General features: G+C 37.7%; 3 protein-coding genes across 3 annotated transcripts; all 3 read right to left on the bottom strand.

Moving 5' to 3' along the window:
- Window positions 1-390: 390 nt before the first annotated feature.
- Window positions 391-2,735, bottom strand: LOC121762061 (exocyst complex component EXO70B1-like). The gene has a single exon (XM_042157819.1). The coding sequence runs from the start codon at window positions 2,613-2,615 to the stop codon at window positions 663-665; it is 1,953 nt and encodes a 650-aa protein (XP_042013753.1). The 5' UTR covers window positions 2,616-2,735; the 3' UTR covers window positions 391-662.
- Window positions 2,736-5,194: 2,459 nt separating this feature from the next.
- Window positions 5,195-7,926, bottom strand: LOC121760271. The gene is made up of 5 exons (XM_042155919.1): window positions 7,666-7,926; window positions 5,933-6,103; window positions 5,744-5,833; window positions 5,547-5,666; window positions 5,195-5,465 (listed from the first exon to the last, which is right to left on the bottom strand). The coding sequence occupies exons 1-5, from the start codon at window positions 7,849-7,851 to the stop codon at window positions 5,448-5,450; spliced, it is 585 nt and encodes a 194-aa protein (XP_042011853.1). The 5' UTR covers window positions 7,852-7,926; the 3' UTR covers window positions 5,195-5,447.
- Window positions 7,927-8,692: 766 nt separating this feature from the next.
- LOC121760127 lies at window positions 8,693-10,979 on the bottom strand. Its single transcript, XM_042155741.1, has 3 exons — window positions 10,829-10,979; window positions 10,184-10,407; window positions 8,693-9,352 (listed from the first exon to the last, which is right to left on the bottom strand). The coding sequence occupies exons 2-3, from the start codon at window positions 10,387-10,389 to the stop codon at window positions 8,782-8,784; spliced, it is 777 nt and encodes a 258-aa protein (XP_042011675.1). The 5' UTR covers window positions 10,390-10,407; window positions 10,829-10,979; the 3' UTR covers window positions 8,693-8,781.
- Between the last annotated feature and the right edge of the window lie 6,585 nt (window positions 10,980-17,564).

Below are 17,564 nucleotides of genomic sequence, written 5' to 3' on the forward strand. Positions count from 1 at the left end.
AATTTCTGAGTTCATACTGCATACTTTAGTAGTAAAGGCAGATGATGCAAATCTAATTATCCAAGGAATTGAGCATATTGATGTCTTAAAATGTCATAGATACTTTTTCATCATAATTCAAGTTGACCTTTTCCTAAGACGGAGCAGTCAATATACTAGTTCCCATGCCCAGACCACCAGCAATTAGTAGACAGAAATAAGAAAATGAAGCAGAGAATTTGAAGAACACACGACACAGGTTGCTAAACAGTGTCTGGACTCTCTCTACATCTTAACATAGAAAGAAACACACAAATTAGTAATTCCAGGACAGTCCCATGATCCAGCATGAACAAACCTGAGAGTGGGACTGAGAGTTAAGTGAACATCAATATTCACACACTAAAAAGATGGCCGAAAATGAACAAGTCATACCCAAATATCATGTAGTCCAACTCTAAATGTGTTTTCACAAAATAAGTACAAGACATATTTAGTTCCACACAGAGGACAAGGTAAATGTACAAATTATTACACTACATTTAGAAGGAAGTGGATATTTCACAAAAAATTGTGTTCAGTACATCCAACCTATGGGAAGATTACAACCCCAAGCGGAAAGTCAAAGTTGCATTACTTCTTGAAGAAGCCAGAAACCATACCTATAACCACAGTCCTGTGTTTTATGTACTTTTTCTTCTCATATGGTGGATGATAAGGGGCGTTCCTTCAAATAAATCCAATAAATAATTCGCTAAATCCTCTGGATTATATTTGATGTATTTTCCCGTATGCCTTCCACTCTCCAGGTGACTCCCAAACCTTCCCATGAATGAGCGATAAGCCGGAATCACTTTTTCCGAAATGGATATCCTAAGTTCTTCACGAAGCTGAAGATCAGGGACTTTCCAAGATGTTTGAACCCTATAGATTTCTTCAAAACAAGCATTGAAATTCTTGAACCTCTCCTTCAAAGCAACCTTTGATGCATTACTCGAGCCCCCACCAATCCCTTCATCCTTCAAACAAGATAAGACCTTGGTCCATGATGCTCTGAGGTACTGTGTGGCATGCTGTCTGATCAATCCCCGCCGCTTCCTAATCCAATTATCACCCAAAAGATTTCTCAGCTCTGAGTCCTTCACCTTTTGCACAATGTAAAGTTTGTTGTTCATCAAGAATATGTATTGCATTGCAACATCCTCATACACCTTTGACTTCTCCTCAATATTCGATTCCAAAGACATCATCAAGGCAGACAACCGGCGGGCAAAAGGGGGCATGCTTTCCAACTCTGAATTATTAGAATTCCCCCTATCTGACTCACCCGTCTCAGCCTCCAAATTCTTCAATAATAAGTTCAGAGTATTACGATAATCCCCAAGCAACTTTGCATAGTTCATTACATATCGAGCAAGAGGATGAATCTCAGCATTCTGGATGGGCTTCCTTGAAGCTTCCCCCTGAACTGCATTCTCAAACTCCACAAAAGTCGCAATAGCAGCTTCTCCTAGTCCATCCAACACACCCTGAGCCTCCTTGCACACCATATCACCTGCATCTTCATCCATAAATAATGCCTGCAAATTGGGTAGAACCTGGGCCAATGCTTCATACATATCAAGAAACCTAAACAATTTCTCCACGGACCTCCTTCCAATCGCAACCGCCTCACCAAAATTCAATAGCTGCATCACACAACCTTTCGCAGTCTCTAGAAAACAAACTTCCTTAATCAAATCAGACCCATCAAAAATCTGCTCGCATAAATGCTTTTCACTCGATAAAAGACCTCGAACAACTATTTTCACTGCCAGAATCCATTTCTTCATCTTATCATCCAACGATTTCCAATCAATCTTCTGAACCTCCTCGATGCTCAATTTCTCTACTCCAAGAATAGACATACAATCCTCTAGAGCATCACGCCGAACACTACAATAGACCTGACAGCATTCCTTCTCATACCCAGATCGGATCATCCTATCAGCAATCACTTCCAGTTCAGTCAAAGCATCGGGGTGAATCAATTCAAGGGACATATCGTCTCCTCCAAAGCTCACACCCCTACCATGGCTATGATTGCTATAACGCCCGCTGCTGACATCTTCAAGGCTCTCACTCGCATCACCATTGAAAAACTCCGTCGCAGCAATCGCGATTGCAGCGGCGGATGAAGACAGCGTTGAGCGGTGGACGCGGTCGGTGTCAAGGGGGACGGTGTTCCGGATCAGCACGTGGCGGAACTCGTCCTCCAGCCGCGTCATCGCGAGCTGCAGCGCGTTCTCAGCACGTTCCATCACCTCCTCGCTGGCGTCGGAAGAGCCCAGGTTCAACTCCTCGGTTAACTGTATGATCTCATCGACCGCATCCAAGTAGTTGTCGGGAAACGAGGACGAATCGGCGTGGCTCAAAATGATCCGCTCAGCATCGTCGAATCGGGAAGGGGTGGCGGAGGACTCTTCGCCGGCGGCGGCGGAAGGATTCTCGACGAAGGAGGAGAGAGTAGAGAGGCGGTTGTCGAAGGCGGAGAAGATCAGAAGCATATCGTCGGTGTCGGAAGTGTTGCCGAGCGACTGCACGATCCGCTGCGCGGTGGCCAGTACCTTGTCCTCGCCTCCGATTGCCGCCGCCATCTGCTTCAGTGCTTCCGAATTGAGTGTGTGTCACTAGGTGAAATTGATCGAGGAAGGGCACAGAAATTGGGGGGAAATGGAGTCCCTTTTATTGGGAGTTATTAGGAAGGTGAGAAGGTGCCTTGTTTGGGGAATTGACTTAATTGAAATTGAAATTGAAATTGAAATTGAAATTGAAATTGAAATTTATTAAAGTTTCTTTTTGGAATTTAAAATTAATGGAATCAAATTCGTGTTGATTCTTTATTATTTTAGAACTAGGTTCTCGACTGATCTCATTAGGTTCCCTTGCCTAAAATAATTTGATTATGATCTTATTTCCTTTTCCTTTTCTTTTGTTCATATACTATTAGTACTATCTAAATTTACTAAAAATAGTAGAATGGAAAAGTAAATTAATTATTGTTAGGCATTAAAGAAAAAAAAATGAATTTTTAGTGAAGGAATAAATACTAATATTGGCGAGTCAATCGAATAAAAAAACAAATTTATTTTTATGCAAGATAAGTATTTTGGACTATGAAATGTTTGACGATCGAATGTATGAAAGTTAATTTTCTTTTCTAAAAACTGTAAAAAAAAACATTAATTAATTATTTAATTTGCATGAGCGGCGATGACTTTTCAACGAATTTAATTCAGTTTCACATTTATATATTTGGACATAAATCTTGACACAATCATATGCTACATTTCTATTATATACCTAAGTATTCAATCTATGTGTTTGTAAACTCGTGTTATGCATTATTATAATTTTTAGTTTTTGTAGCTGACTTTTCAGCAGAACTGACTACGATTTATTTTCAATCCATTTTGTTTCTGAAGATACCGATTTGAATGAATATTTTAATCTTACAATACACTACTTGGACTTATTTTCAAACCTCATGAGTTAAAATTAAAGGAATAATCACAGTTTCACACCATATAATTGGAACCTAATCATTAATTATCGCGTATGCAATGACGGAGCATAAATTTATACATAAAAAGAGTGATTAGAGCATTAATTGTGGAAGGGCAATCCCTTCTGTTTTTTTTTTATTTTCACATCATCATTTTATTCCACATTTTCCTAAGGTCTATCTCCTTGCAATGGAATGCCCTATCAAAGGCCTATCCTATTTTCCATTTCATTTCTATATCATTAATATTTGTATATTTAATTTCAATTGTTTCACTCAACTAAAATGCAATAAAATGGTGAACACGAATAAATTCATGACAAATAAATTATAGAAAACATATTTCATTAAAAAAACATCATTTCAAAAAAATACAGAAAATAACAAAAAAAAAACAGATTTAAAATCTAGAAAAAAAACAGATAAAAACTATGATAGAGAGAGGAAGTGTAGAATGAGACGAGGGATGAATGAAAGTAATGGGATATGGAGGTATATATAGAGAGTTAAAAATAGATTTTAAAAAATACTATGATCGGCCGTATCTCCATAATGGAGGGCTGATCAAAACCCTAAAAAAACATCATTTCAAAAAAATACAGAAAATAACAAAAAAAAAACAGATTTAAAGCCTAGAAAAAAACACAGATAAAAACTATGATAGAGAGAGGAAGTGTAGAATGAGAAGAGGGATGAATGAAAGTAATGGGATATGGAGGTATATATAGAGAGTTAAAAATAGATTTTAAAAAATACTATGATCGGCCGTATCTCCACAATGGAGGGCTGATCAAAGCCCCTATCGATCGGCTTTGGCCGATACAACGGCCATTGGGGGGGGGGGGGGGGGGGGATTTGTGTTGGCCAATCATCGGCCCCTCCGCCGCAATGGAGGGCTGATGGGGGAGCCAATCAACACCTCATTTGATCAGCCCCCATTGTAAATGCTCTTAGTGCATAATGAAGTCACCAATATTTTTAATTTTTACTAGTTTCTATTCTTGTGGGCATGTTAAATCATTTTATTAATATATTTTATTTTACTTTTCTGAAAATAACATGGTTTTATTTTCAAATACTCCCCTGCACGTATGTATACTAAATATATTTATGACAGTCAAAGAAGAAGAAACTGACGTACCACTAAATGGAATTTTGAGCAAGCATAAACATGACGATATGAAAATTATGTAGTGTTGATCCTATTATTTCATAATATTATCTGGTTGTTGTGTGGCATCATTTGATATTATTGTGATAGTTGACTATCAATTTATGATTATAAGGGAAGTTAGTTGGCAGAACTTTTAAACCTAATTATAATTAGGATTGTTTAACTTTGAATTGGAGATTGAGTATCATCCCTATTGATAAGAGTACAAATTTGCTCAAAACATGCCTTGAATAGAAAAAATTAAATAATGCCACGTGGATTATGATGTGTGTGATGTGGCTACTATTCTGTATGAATATGATAAACTCGGAAAAATAATTTTAGTTAGGTGAGGTGTGTGGTAGTATCACATCATTAATACATTATAGAAATAATAGGATCAACAAGTAGATGAAATGATATGATCAAGATGATTGAAATGATATGATCATGATGATTGAAATGATATAGTCTCGATGATCAAGCAGTAGAAACAAGTAGATGGACAAATAAACAGCTTTCTGAAGACCGATGTTCGGATTTTTCATTGTGTCAACGTAACTCAACGATGTAGTCAACGACCTAACAATACAAACTTATAAAAAAAAACAAAAGGGTATGCAGAAGAAGCCAATATGAAGGGAAGAGCCTGGATTGGCAATACTAGATATGCTGGAATCGGGATAATCTGAAACAGATAGAAGAACTAACTACATTTACCTTTCTAATGACTGCTATTAGAGCTGAACCACGTTAATCCTGGACTAAGTGTCATTCTGGTGTTTCGTCCTGACATGAGAAGCCAGGTTTGAGGGATGATAGTACATTGGACACGAATATAAACCGGAAAAAAAATGCAATTGCACTTACAGGTTCAGATAGCTCGTCTCGTATACTGTACATGGACTTCAACATCATTTCCATAGTGTCTTTCGCCAATAGGAATTTAACGTCTCGTTCACCCATACCTGGTTGAGCATCACTGTGAAGCTGGAAAAAGCATAGTAGGACTTCAGAATGATGTTGCAAGAATCAGCAGTTCATCTCATATGCAAGCAAAATCATACCTGCAAGTTCATAACTGCAGCAGGCCCTGTTTGTTCCCCACTTTGATTTGCCATGTTCCAGGTCATTGACTTTAGCCGGGGCAAGATGACCTAACCGAATGAAAGGAATGTTGGTCACATATGAGCATTTCGCTTATGTAATTTGCACTTCACTCTCTCTAGTTTTACTATGAATGCAAGAATTCTCACCTGGTCTTTTGAAATATCCTGTTGCCACTCCCTTTGGAATTTTTGCAGTAGAAGTGTCAATAGTCTTTGCAGTTCGGGCAGAACTTCAGCAGGGAACAATTTATGAATCTCGTCTTTATTAACATTGTCATAAACACACCTCCGGATCAATACTCGTAGACACACTAATAGCTGCAGTAACACAATATCCATCAACTTATTTTTATTTTAGTTTTTGGATAAGAGAAAATACAATTTACTATTTCACAATCAAAATGTCTACAATGAGTGGGCAAGATATCCAATCATAACTATACACAAGAAAGACACCCCACGCTTGATGCTTGACATCAATCCACAATTCACATATATGCCTGAAATCTTTATGCCTTTGCAGCCTTAAAGACACCCAAACTTAACTCTATCCTAGCAACATCTTTATCCTCAAATACTTTTCACTTTCCTTGAAGCCACACACTAGATGAAATGGGAAACATGCCATTTACAAACCATTACCTCTGCCTCCCAAGAACTTCCCTACATCAATCATTAAAAGGTCCAAGCTAAAACTGGGGGATACCATACAAGATCCATCTCAGTGAGCTCCAGAAGCAGAGAGACCTCACAGAAGGGAAGTTAAGAAAGTATACCTCCTGAGCCTCCAGACACTCCTACAGAACACACACACCAATTCGAGGCAAACAATTATTGGAATTCAGAATTCTCACCCATGAAACCAATGAAACACTAGAATTTCTGGGTATTAGAGGATTGATTTAAGTGATGTGGGAAGAAAGAATTAAAGCAAAATTTTAGATAATAATTTCCAAGGACTCAAAATTTGTTCAACTAGCCATCATATCTGTTATCTTGCAAGCCATAATTACTAGGAGTAACATTTACCCTTTTCCACAGAGAAACCCTTACACCAAAAAAAGGCACCACCTTTTCAAAGCCACCACACAATAGAAGTAATCAATCTGGAATAATCCAAAAGGAGGCCTAGTCTGCTAAGCTACCCACTAAAATTATATTTGAAACAGTTCTGATCGTGATGTCCAATGCCATTCAAATGCTATGTTGTCGAATAGCTCATCAGATGATGACACTTACACTAGAAGAAGTCTCAAATGGCTCAATCAAGCAGTATACAGAGTCTAAAGGCACTCCATTAAGCTAAGTTATAAAGAACTTAAAATGAACACATGAGTCCCAATAAAATCCAATGACAAAGCGACAGCATAGCATCTTCATGTTAACGAGAGGTATATGAGTCGTAGCAGCGAGTTTTTTCTTGCATACCTACAACAACACTATTTGCACAACCATTCTAGAAAACACATGTGTTTCTCATAATAAAGCATATTCAATATTTCTAATATTTCTCCTTCCCCCTCTACAACGTGCACCAGCGCCTAGCATTACTATAATTAAACTTACCGAATCAGGCTAGGACTGGTATTTTCCCTTTGAATTGGACCGTCATTCAATCTCAACAATGGTGTAGCAATGACGATAACACTAGCTATTCCCCCGCCCGAAACCAATCCCCTATTATTTCAATTCAGAAGCAACAACTATAAACCAGCTCTTCTACTGCCCTAGCATCAAATTCGTCTTATAAAAAACGAACAGCGTCACTTTGTAGTTGGTAGGCATATATATACACGTTTGGGATTGAGCATTCAAGGCATATAGTGGAAATTAATGAGGAAATTGGCAAGGCGAAAAATGTAGAATAGGGGATTACTGACGGGGTCGAGGTCCGAGTCGTTGGAGAGTTGAAGAATATCGCGGAAGATTCGGCGGTCGGTGGCGTCGAGACCGGTGAGTCGGGTGCGCCAGAGAGCTTGGAGTATGTATTCCACCGATTCCTTGGAGCTAGCTCTCACCAGCATCGGTAGATGACCCCACATACTGTGATTATTTCCATCTCCCATTCTCCTTCTCTTCCCTTCCCCCTCCCTCTCCTTTCTGTTCTACCTCAAAATATTACACTTTTTATTTTCCACTTAATCAAATTGTTGATAAACTCATAAACCCATTAAGCCTATTGAATTACTAGCAATTCCATTAGGCATACTGAAAACCTAAATACGAAAAAATTTGCAATAAAATGCGAAAGATAAAAATAAAAATAAAAATAAAAATAAAAATAAAAATAAAAATAAAAATAAAAATAAAAATAAAAATAAAAAGAAGAGATTAATAAAAAGTTTTTAAAATGTTATAATGGTCTGAAAAAGTTTCAAAAAAGCAAAATTTCTTTGAATTGTGTAAAGTATAAAGTTCATGGACCTTCGGTGATATTTTTTTCAGGGATTACGAATGTTTGACATGCAAGTCAAGTCATCTATGTAGTTCATTCTTACTTTAATTGTAAATTGTAATTGAGGGAGTACCTGATATATTTCATCTGTTACATGATGCATTTTTTTCGACTCTGAATTTAAGAAAATTGTATTAGTTGATTAAATGATTATATAATAAATAAGATAGAGAATAATAGGTGAGACTTAATATTTTATTTTCTGTATGTACCCAATTCACTAATATGAATTTCGTTTTCCACATGCATTGCGCGGATATTGATTTATAATATAGCATTTCTAAAATTCATTGTGACAATACATAATTATGACTCGTTTCTTTACTGTATTCATATGGACTAGTTTCTTTACTGTATTCATTTGATACATTACAGTAGTGTATTCCCCTATGAAATATACATATATGCATTAGGTGTTTATTATTTTATTACTTCGAGTATTATTCTTACAGTTAACTATAATTCATTTAATTTATCCTAATAAATATTTAATTCGTTAACTATATTTTACAGTCGACTACAACTCTCACATTGTGCAATCTTAAATAGAGAATGGTACAGATGAGTTTGTGAATTTCTTGCCAACATATTGGCCACTGTTCTCAGCAATCTCCTTCAGACTCGTCCACGTCCTCTTCCTTCTCTTACTCGAAGCTTGAGTGCTCGTCTCCGTATCTGCTGCAGCCAGGCTGATTTGAGGTTCATCGGCTTTCTTTGCACCAGGTCTATTTCTTTTCCTCCGCTTTGAATCCAATAAAGAAAGACCGCTTTTCGACAGTGGAGTGGCCAGAGAGCTTCCTACAAGATCCTGTCCATCTAAAGGCAACAAAGCACTGCACTCGACAGTAGTTGTAGCATTTCCCGAGCTAGGGTGGTTCTCCCACACTTTCTTTAAGCCCTGTGCTGGTTTAGGCTTTGGCGGACATATCTCTTTGACATAGCCATTTGGTGTTCCTCTCATCGTATTTTGATGAGAACAGAAGTGACATCTGTAAACAATATTGTTCTGTACCGTAGCCTTTGATCTTAATCGCCCATGCCTCCCTTTTGACGACTTGTTCTTCTCTATCCGAACACTACAATTGTTACCGGATTGGAGAATAGATTCACATCTGTTGAACAACAAAGCATTCGAAACCTCATCAGTTGATTTCAAATGTATACAGAAACAATCTAAGAGAAGAAGTAGGAGAAAGATGAACACCTCTGAAACTTAAAAAGAAATAGCATACTTGAATAGTCAACCAGTTATCCATATTATATTATCCAAAAAAACACAAGGATCTATCAAGTAGAAACACAGGAAAGTCACAAGTCGAATGAGCATAACCAAGTTAATAACTTACTATAGCAAATTATGGAACTCAAATTATAGAAAGTTGGAGCTGTTTTAACTAGATTTATTGCTGTCTTCAAATCTGCTCACCACTCTCAACTTATTAGGGGTATAATGGAATGGAATGTGATTCCTACTTCCATTCTATTCACTTGCTTAGTATGAAGGAATGAAGGATGGAATGGAATGAAAATGCAAAGGAAATGTAAAGAATTGTAATTTCATTCCATTCCATTCCATCACCCCAAGAAGTGCCATAGAGTATTTCATGCTCAATCTTTACAACCCCAGTTAGGCTCCCATTTGAAGCATTAAATAAGTCACTCAAGTTAGAAACACAAGTATCTCAACTAAATGCTTGATTTCTCTAATGCTAGCCTTTCAACGAGAAGATGTGAATAACCAGTGATTTTATCCAATTCTACCCTTTCAATGGCATATGAATAAGCAAAATTAGTTCAAATTAAAAAAGTTATTAAGCTAATCCTTAAAAGTTAAATGCCCCTAAATGCATATTAATCAACCAAACAGACATAATACCAACCATTAACAACATAAATTTTGCAAACAACGCTATAACATAGTAATAAACCACTAAAGGATTAACCTTTCACAGACAAATAAAGAAGGGTCGCCGCGAACACCCAGTGCTTCGTTGGTGGCAGAGAGGCGCTCCGCGAAGAAAGCGGCGAGGGAAGGAACAGAGGCCTCGGCCGCCCACAATGCTAGTTCTTTCAGATGGTCGATCTTGCACATAGTTTTGGCATTTATGTTGCCGTGTCTTTTACGAGCCGATTCTTCTCTCAGCGTCATAGAACCGCGTTGCCGTGTCTTTTATCCGGTGAGAAGAAAAAAAAAAGACTGGCTGAGTCATGAACTCTTGCACAATTTTACAATCATGAATATTTGGAGAAGTGACAGTTGGAACTCTTGCAGACAAGTTTGAGCATCACATAATCCAATCCCAATTCGAGCTCATAATATTTGGAGAGGTAGCAAATCACTATGAAATAGAAATACCCCCAATTCTAGTCATAAATTCAAAACAATTCTACCAGACAAATCTGAGCATTACATAAAGCCAATTACTATGAAGTACCCCCCCCCCCCCCCCCCCCCCAATTCAAGTCATAAACTATCGCCCCCCTTCGCTAGCTCAATTCAAGAAAAATTTTCACCTGCTTTAGTATTTCAATTCAATTCAATTCAATGTTAGCATACAAGAGGAATAAGGTACATAAAATATTCTTACCAATGTTTCGCAATGGGTGTGGAGCTTCAAGCTTTTAAATATTCTTCATGTAGGATGGAGAAGTAGTGATGGAGGGCGAATACAGGAAGAGGCAGAGGCGTCGCCGGCGAGAGTAATTTGTGAAGGAGAAGGAAACAGAGAGATGCGTAAAACGGTAAATGTGATGTAGAATTTAAAAGGGCTTTTTCTGTCTTGGGCTTCTCATTCAAAACTCATATTATTTCATTCAGGCCCAACGATAACGAATGTATATAGCCAATAACTTACTTATTTTTTCAAAATATTGTAATTAGAAATAATAATATTTATTTTTTCACACATAATAATTAAAATAAATTTCTAGCATATTCCGATCAGACCCATTTTCAGGCATTAGTGTAGCTTACATGCCGATACACTCTCTTCCTTTTCTATTTCTTTAAACTATGATTCATGATAGTTTACTAATATTAAAAAAGTGTCAAATATTTTTTAAAATACAATTAATTTATTTTAAATAGTGGTAATATTTCAATTAGTACAAGCATCGCTATTAATTTTTTAATATCTGATTAGCTACAATGAGAAATCTTGATTTTCAACAAAAAATAGTTTCCTCTCACATTTGAGTTTTTTTTTATTGAAAGTTAATATTTATATATTACTTTAAATAATTAATGTTGATCTCAAAATCTTTTAATGCAATGATATATATTCCGTACACGTATTTAATCTAGCTTACTTTTGCTAGTGTTAAATGGTTGGGCAATAGATGATTGTGTATGAAATGCGGCTACATGGAGTATATATTTTGAATTTTCAAATACTGGAGCAACAGCAAAGATCCCAAGAGATTTTCCATTCTAGTGATGTGGTCATAGTTTCTATACAGTCAAAAGATAAATGATTGTTTCAGCAGAAACAACAATTTCAATAGTGAAGCAAACAAAAAGATGATGGAACTATTTGAATAGATATAGATACACGACAATCTGCGTGTAAGCATCAAATATTATATATAATCACATATGTTGAAAATGGAATATTATACTACCAAAATTTCCATCAAACGTGGAGGGCACAACAATTAACAATCATTTATGTTCTAAACATTGCTAGTGCTACTATGTGATTATAATTCATAAGCCCTTCATTTCAATGGACAAAAATTTCTGGCTCTCTTGTCATCCTGATTGAAGTTAGAATCTCCAATCATACACCAAAAATGAGTTTTGATATAAAAAATTTCTTCAGTCATACATTAAATCTAAAACAATTTTTTGAGTTTTTCTATGGAACAATACTAAATATGACGCGAATGCAAAAATTTTGTGAGATGTATACTCAAAAATGGTGTGAAATTTGATTTTAATGTATATGTTTGGAGTAAAACTACTTTTTGTGAGATATACATATTTAAAAATGGGTTTGAGTTTGGTGCAAATAGAATGGTCTAAAGACAACATAATTGATAAAGACAACATAATTGAAATCCAAAAAATATTAAAATTTTAGTTTGCCGCGATTGTAAAAATCAACAAGAAAAATCATGCAGTTTTTGAATTTATTCATAATAATACTACGATGAAAAAATCAGGTCATTTGCATGTGAGATATTATTGTTATTTTCAACAAAAAGAAGTCATTTTTTATGAATAGCAATATTGTTTAACTAACCGTCGGTGACATTCACATATAATAGTGTTATATCAGATTTAATTTCACCAAAAGTTTCGCATTGGGAGAATTGTGAACATGCCGTTAATTGTTTAAAAAAATAATGGAAAAATTTATGCAGCAGGCCGGAATGTGATCCAACATTATGATTTTTTTGACAATTTGCACATGATATTAATATTGATTAATTGTACTATTAGACTTCAATAATTTTCTTTAATTACATTTATACAACTGATTAAACAGTTTGGTATATAAATCAATTTATCTAATTCTTGATCTTTTCTTTCTTGAGTGCTTGATCTCTTGTTGATTCTTTCCTCGATTCTTAACTCAATCTTTAATTATTTGATTCCAGAATGCTCTCTATATAAATATTATACTACTATTAAAACACTTGCAATCAATCATCAAAACTTTATGGGCATGTTTGGTTGTCAGGATTCTGTCTGGAAAAGTAATCTGATTCCTTAAATTTTAAATTCCTCTGTTTGTTTCCGTTTTTAATCAAATTGGGAAAGTAATCAAAATCTTGAAACAAGGAAAGTTAGTACAACTTTCCAGGATTCTGAATCCTAACTTTTCTTAGCTATTCTTTTTCTCAGTTTTAGGATTCTTACATATTTAATACAATATAGTATAGTTTTATTATTATTATTATTATTATCATCATCATCATCATCATCACCATCGTCGTCGTCGTCATCATCATCATCATCATCATTATTATTATTATTTATTACAATGTTTTAAAATTAATTTAAAAGTATAAAGCATACTTAATTTCAGGATAATAAATAACTATAATTCAAATTATCATAATTATATTATTAATATTTATATTTAATTTTTATTATCATAATAATAATAATTTATTAAATAATTAAATATAATTATAATTATATAATAATATAATAATTATTACTTTATAAATTAGAATTAACAATAAAATTGTAGTAAAATTTTAAATTATAAAATTTATTCAATAAAAAATTTAGTAAATATAATAATAATAATAATAATAATAATAATAATAATAATAATAATAATCTTATTTATTATTATATTATTATATATTGTGATGTATAATCCACATTTAAACTATCCATCGTAATAATAAATAAAATAATATAATTATTATCATTTATAATTAATAATTTATTAAATAATATGTATTATTATTTTTTATAAATAAAAAATGATAAGTATATTTTTAGTTTAGTGTTTAAATCAAATATAAACTTTAAAATCTTGAACTTTAAAATGATAAGTATATTTTTAGTTTAGTAAAGTTATTAGGAATCATATTCCCGGGATTCATTTTCCCAGGAATCATTTTCCTTACCAACTTTACTTTCCCGCCAACCAAATATGGCCTATGTTTTTTCTGAACTTTTTGGTTTCTAGTAATAAAGCATATCCAAATCACCTCTCTCATTACCTGTTCTAGCCATGGTGTTATCCTCATATTCATTTTGCTAGTGTGACTGAGTCCTAAAAAAAACGAAAACTTGCCCACCTTCAAAAAAAGTGATGATGTCATGTTCCTTTATAACAAATTTTCCAATATTATTCAAAATAGCTAACGGTTCCTTTATAAGGGCACCCGCAACGCGTGCCGCCGGCATTCCGCGTGCCGTTCCGCCGGAACGGTTTCGCTGCGGAACGCGTTGCGGCGCACCGTTCCGCTCCCATTCCGTTCCCATTCCGTTCCGCGTGCCGACGGCACGGAACGCGGCACGGCTTGTGCCGCCACGCGCTCGGGCGACGTGGCGCTCCCCACTTCGTGCGTGCTTCCCACTCGCCTGCCCGCGAGTGGGACACGTCAGCGATGACGCAATAATTAATTATTTTTAAAAAAAATATATTTTTATAAATTTTTTTTAAAACGGACATATTACCGTTTTTTTAACTTTTTTTTAATTTTTTTTATTTTTATTTTTATTTTCTTATTCTATAAATACACCTAATTTATTACATTTCACACACAACTACACATCTACTCTTCCTAAACCAACATCAATTCCTCTCCAATTTTCTATTTCAATCTCCTTCACAAAATGTCCGGCGACGGGAACTACGACGGTGGCGGCTCCGGTGGGTGGGATCTCAACGCGTTCGGCGATTGGGAGACCATGTACAACACACTAGGTGGTTCCAGGTCGTCGACGCCGGGCACCCAGGGGTCGGCGACGCCGGGTGGGTACCAACCACCCACTTTCGATGTGGATGCCTACGCTCGACCACCCGGCTCGCGGCTTTCTCAGGGTTTGTCCCAGATTCGGGAGGATATCCCCGTAGAACCCACCCAGGGAGGAAGCCGAGGCGGTGGAAGCTCTAAGGCTGCGTCTGAGGCACCCGAGGAGGAGGAGGAGGAGGAACTGGAGGATCTGGGCCGGCATCCGTACAACAACGAATAAACTAAGGCGGTGTACACCGCCTGGCTCACCGTCTCGTACGATCCCATCGTCGGGAACCAACAAGCCGCCAAGTGCTTCTGGGAAAAGGTCTGTGATGTCTACCACCAGACTAAGCCGAAAGGGGCCCGGAAGCGCAAATATACAATGCTCCGTGCTCACTTTGGCCGAGTCGACGCACAGGTCAAAAAATTTTGCGGCATCTACTCGGCCGAAGCGGCGAACTACCAAAGCGGAGCTTCGGGCGCCGACATTCTGAGGGCGGCTTTGCGCGTCTTCTACCAGGACACCGGTCTACAGTTCAAATATGTTGATATTTGGCAGCTCGTCAAGGACGAGGAAAGGTGGGCCGGTGGTGTCCGCTCGAGCTCGGGCTCAACCTCAAAGCGCACGAAGCACACGGCGAGTGGCCACTACTCGTCTGGTGACACCGGTGAGGCCAGCGAGGGTACACCGCAGGTGTTTGGGGGTACGGGGGATCCAACGCCCGACGAATACGGGGGATCCAGCCGTGGGCGCCGTCGGCCGCAAGGGATGAAGGCGGCGAAGACGGCTAGAGCGAGGAAGGGCCGAGGCGAATCAAGCCAGTCGGCCTCGGGATCGGGCTCGCGGGGAGGCTCGGACACACTTATGGTGGCGTACATGACCGCCACAATGGCGGACACTTCCCGCTTCTCGTACGCCCAATTCACGGCCTGGTGGAACGGAATTGTGTATATGGCATCACAACTTGGCCTTCCGACTCCCCCTCAACCTCGACCGCCTCCGGAGGATGATTCGCCGGCGGAGTAGTTTTTTTATTTTCCCACGTTTAATTGTGTGTTTTTTATTTTGTGTTTTTTATGTTTTTAGGATTTTAATTGTGTGCTTTTTTTATTTTTTTTAAGTTTAAGTTGAATTTTTTTTAATGTTGTGTGTTTTTTAATAAAGTGTGTTTGTTTTTTATTAAAGTGTGTTTATTTAAATTGAATTGGGTTGGAAATAAAAAAAAATGAAATTGAATGAATAGTAATTTAAGGAACGATTAAGGAACGGTTAAGGAACGAAGGGTTGCAGGTTCTGTTCCTTAGTTAAGGAATGGAGTAAAAAAGTACAGTGGGGCCCTCAAATAGTGGTTTAAGGAACGGTATAGGAACGGTATAGGAACAGCGTTGTGGATGGCCTAACAAATGGTTCCAATATTAATCAATCATTCCTGTTGGAAGGAAATCACGTATATCCCGAGGAAGATGTGCATAATTATCTCTTGCCAAATCACGGGAGATATGATATTTTGTAATTAATGTAATTTAGGTTTTCCTTATAGAATTAGTTCTTAGCCTTTATTATAATGCAATATGTATCATGAATATGAATCACTGAATAAGAATTCCTCTTTACCGACACTAATATCTGTTCAATGATATCAGAGCAGGAAGTTTTTTAGCTCAGAAAATTTTCATCATAGTCGGAGCATACCAATCTCAACCTTTCCAGCCTAAACCAAACCAGAAAATACCTAACCCTACAACAACAGAAATATGTCAGATACAGAAGACATCAAGAACGACCCAGAACAGCCGGTCAAACTGAAGAACAACAAGAATGTCATCGTGACATTCAAGCTTAATGGGAAGAACTACCCATTGTGGTCGAGACTTATGAAAGTCAAGATCGGAGGCCGAGGTGCCTATTCACATATAAGAAACGAACCCCCAGAACCCGAGAGCAGGGGTTATGACGATTGGGAAGAAGATGATTTGGTGGTGTTTTCGTGGATCGTCGATAACAGTGAGAATGAGATTATTGCCGACTTCGCCCACCACCTGACATCAAAAGCACTATGGGATAGCCTCGCTGTGACGTTTGAGAGCAAGGCGGACAAGTATCTCATCTACGACCTGTAAGAGAAAGCAATTACAATTAGATAGGGGGATCTGGGCTTAGAAACTTATTACCGAATAATCAACGGGCTGTGGATTAACATCGACCGTTGTCAAAAGCAGCCCGTTACTCGCTGCGATAAGGGAGTCAACCAGTACAGGACACATTCGAACGAGAAAAGGCTGTTCAAATTTCTGATCGGACTGAATCGGGAGTATGATTCAATCAAATGAGAGATCCTCAAGGAAGATCCCTACCCATCAGTCAAATCGGCCTACATATGGGTGAAGACGGAGGCGGCTCAACGTAATATCATGCCACCGGCGTCACCTCCTCCCACCGAAGCCGTCGGCAGTCATGCCAGAGATACATCATCTGGGGGAATTGGGAGCGAGTTTGCTGCCCAGAGCCAACGCCCATCACCACGAAACGGACCGCCGCGCCCCGTAGCTACCGGCCGACCGGGGAACCGGCAAGACACGTCCAAACTTTGGTCCTCACATTGTGACAAGCAGAAGCACACATATGAGACTTGCTTCAAGAGGTTGGGGTACCCGGAGTGGTGGGAAGAAAGGCAGAAGGCGAGAACGCCCCAATCTCAGGCGATATTGGCCGTCGAAGTGAACGAGAAAGGAATGCCGAGACAAATCGGTACCGAAAATCATGGGAGGAATGGTGGACAGGAGCCGACGGTGAACTCGGAGGCTCAGCCCGGCGGCGGCAACGTGCGGGGGGCTGACAATTTCACCGGACGCACAAAGACGGCGGGAGGATAAGTCGGAAGGGGGTGGCGGCGCGGA

This window comes from Salvia splendens, chromosome 13 (assembly GCF_004379255.2).
Source record: "Salvia splendens isolate huo1 chromosome 13, SspV2, whole genome shotgun sequence".
In the NCBI taxonomy this organism is placed as follows: domain Eukaryota; kingdom Viridiplantae; phylum Streptophyta; class Magnoliopsida; order Lamiales; family Lamiaceae; genus Salvia; species Salvia splendens.

What these genes read in the sequence shown, in the direction of transcription:
- LOC121760127 (XM_042155741.1), bottom strand. Translation starts at nt 10,389, where the DNA reads ATGACGCTGAGAGAAGAATCGGCTCGTAAAAGACACGGCAACATAAAT. An exon ending in TCTTTATTTGTCTGTGAAAG is followed by an intron (nt 9,353 to 10,183) that starts GTTAATCCTTTA and finishes GTTGTTCAACAG; the next exon opens with ATGTGAATCTATTCTCCAAT.
- LOC121760271 (XM_042155919.1), bottom strand. Translation starts at nt 7,851, where the DNA reads ATGGGAGATGGAAATAATCACAGTATGTGGGGTCATCTACCGATGCTG. An exon ending in ACGACTCGGACCTCGACCCC is followed by an intron (nt 6,104 to 7,665) that starts GTCAGTAATCCC and finishes GTGTTACTGCAG; the next exon opens with CTATTAGTGTGTCTACGAGT. An exon ending in CTGCAGTTATGAACTTGCAG is followed by an intron (nt 5,667 to 5,743) that starts GTATGATTTTGC and finishes TGCTTTTTCCAG; the next exon opens with CTTCACAGTGATGCTCAACC.
- LOC121762061 (XM_042157819.1), bottom strand. Translation starts at nt 2,615, where the DNA reads ATGGCGGCGGCAATCGGAGGCGAGGACAAGGTACTGGCCACCGCGCAG.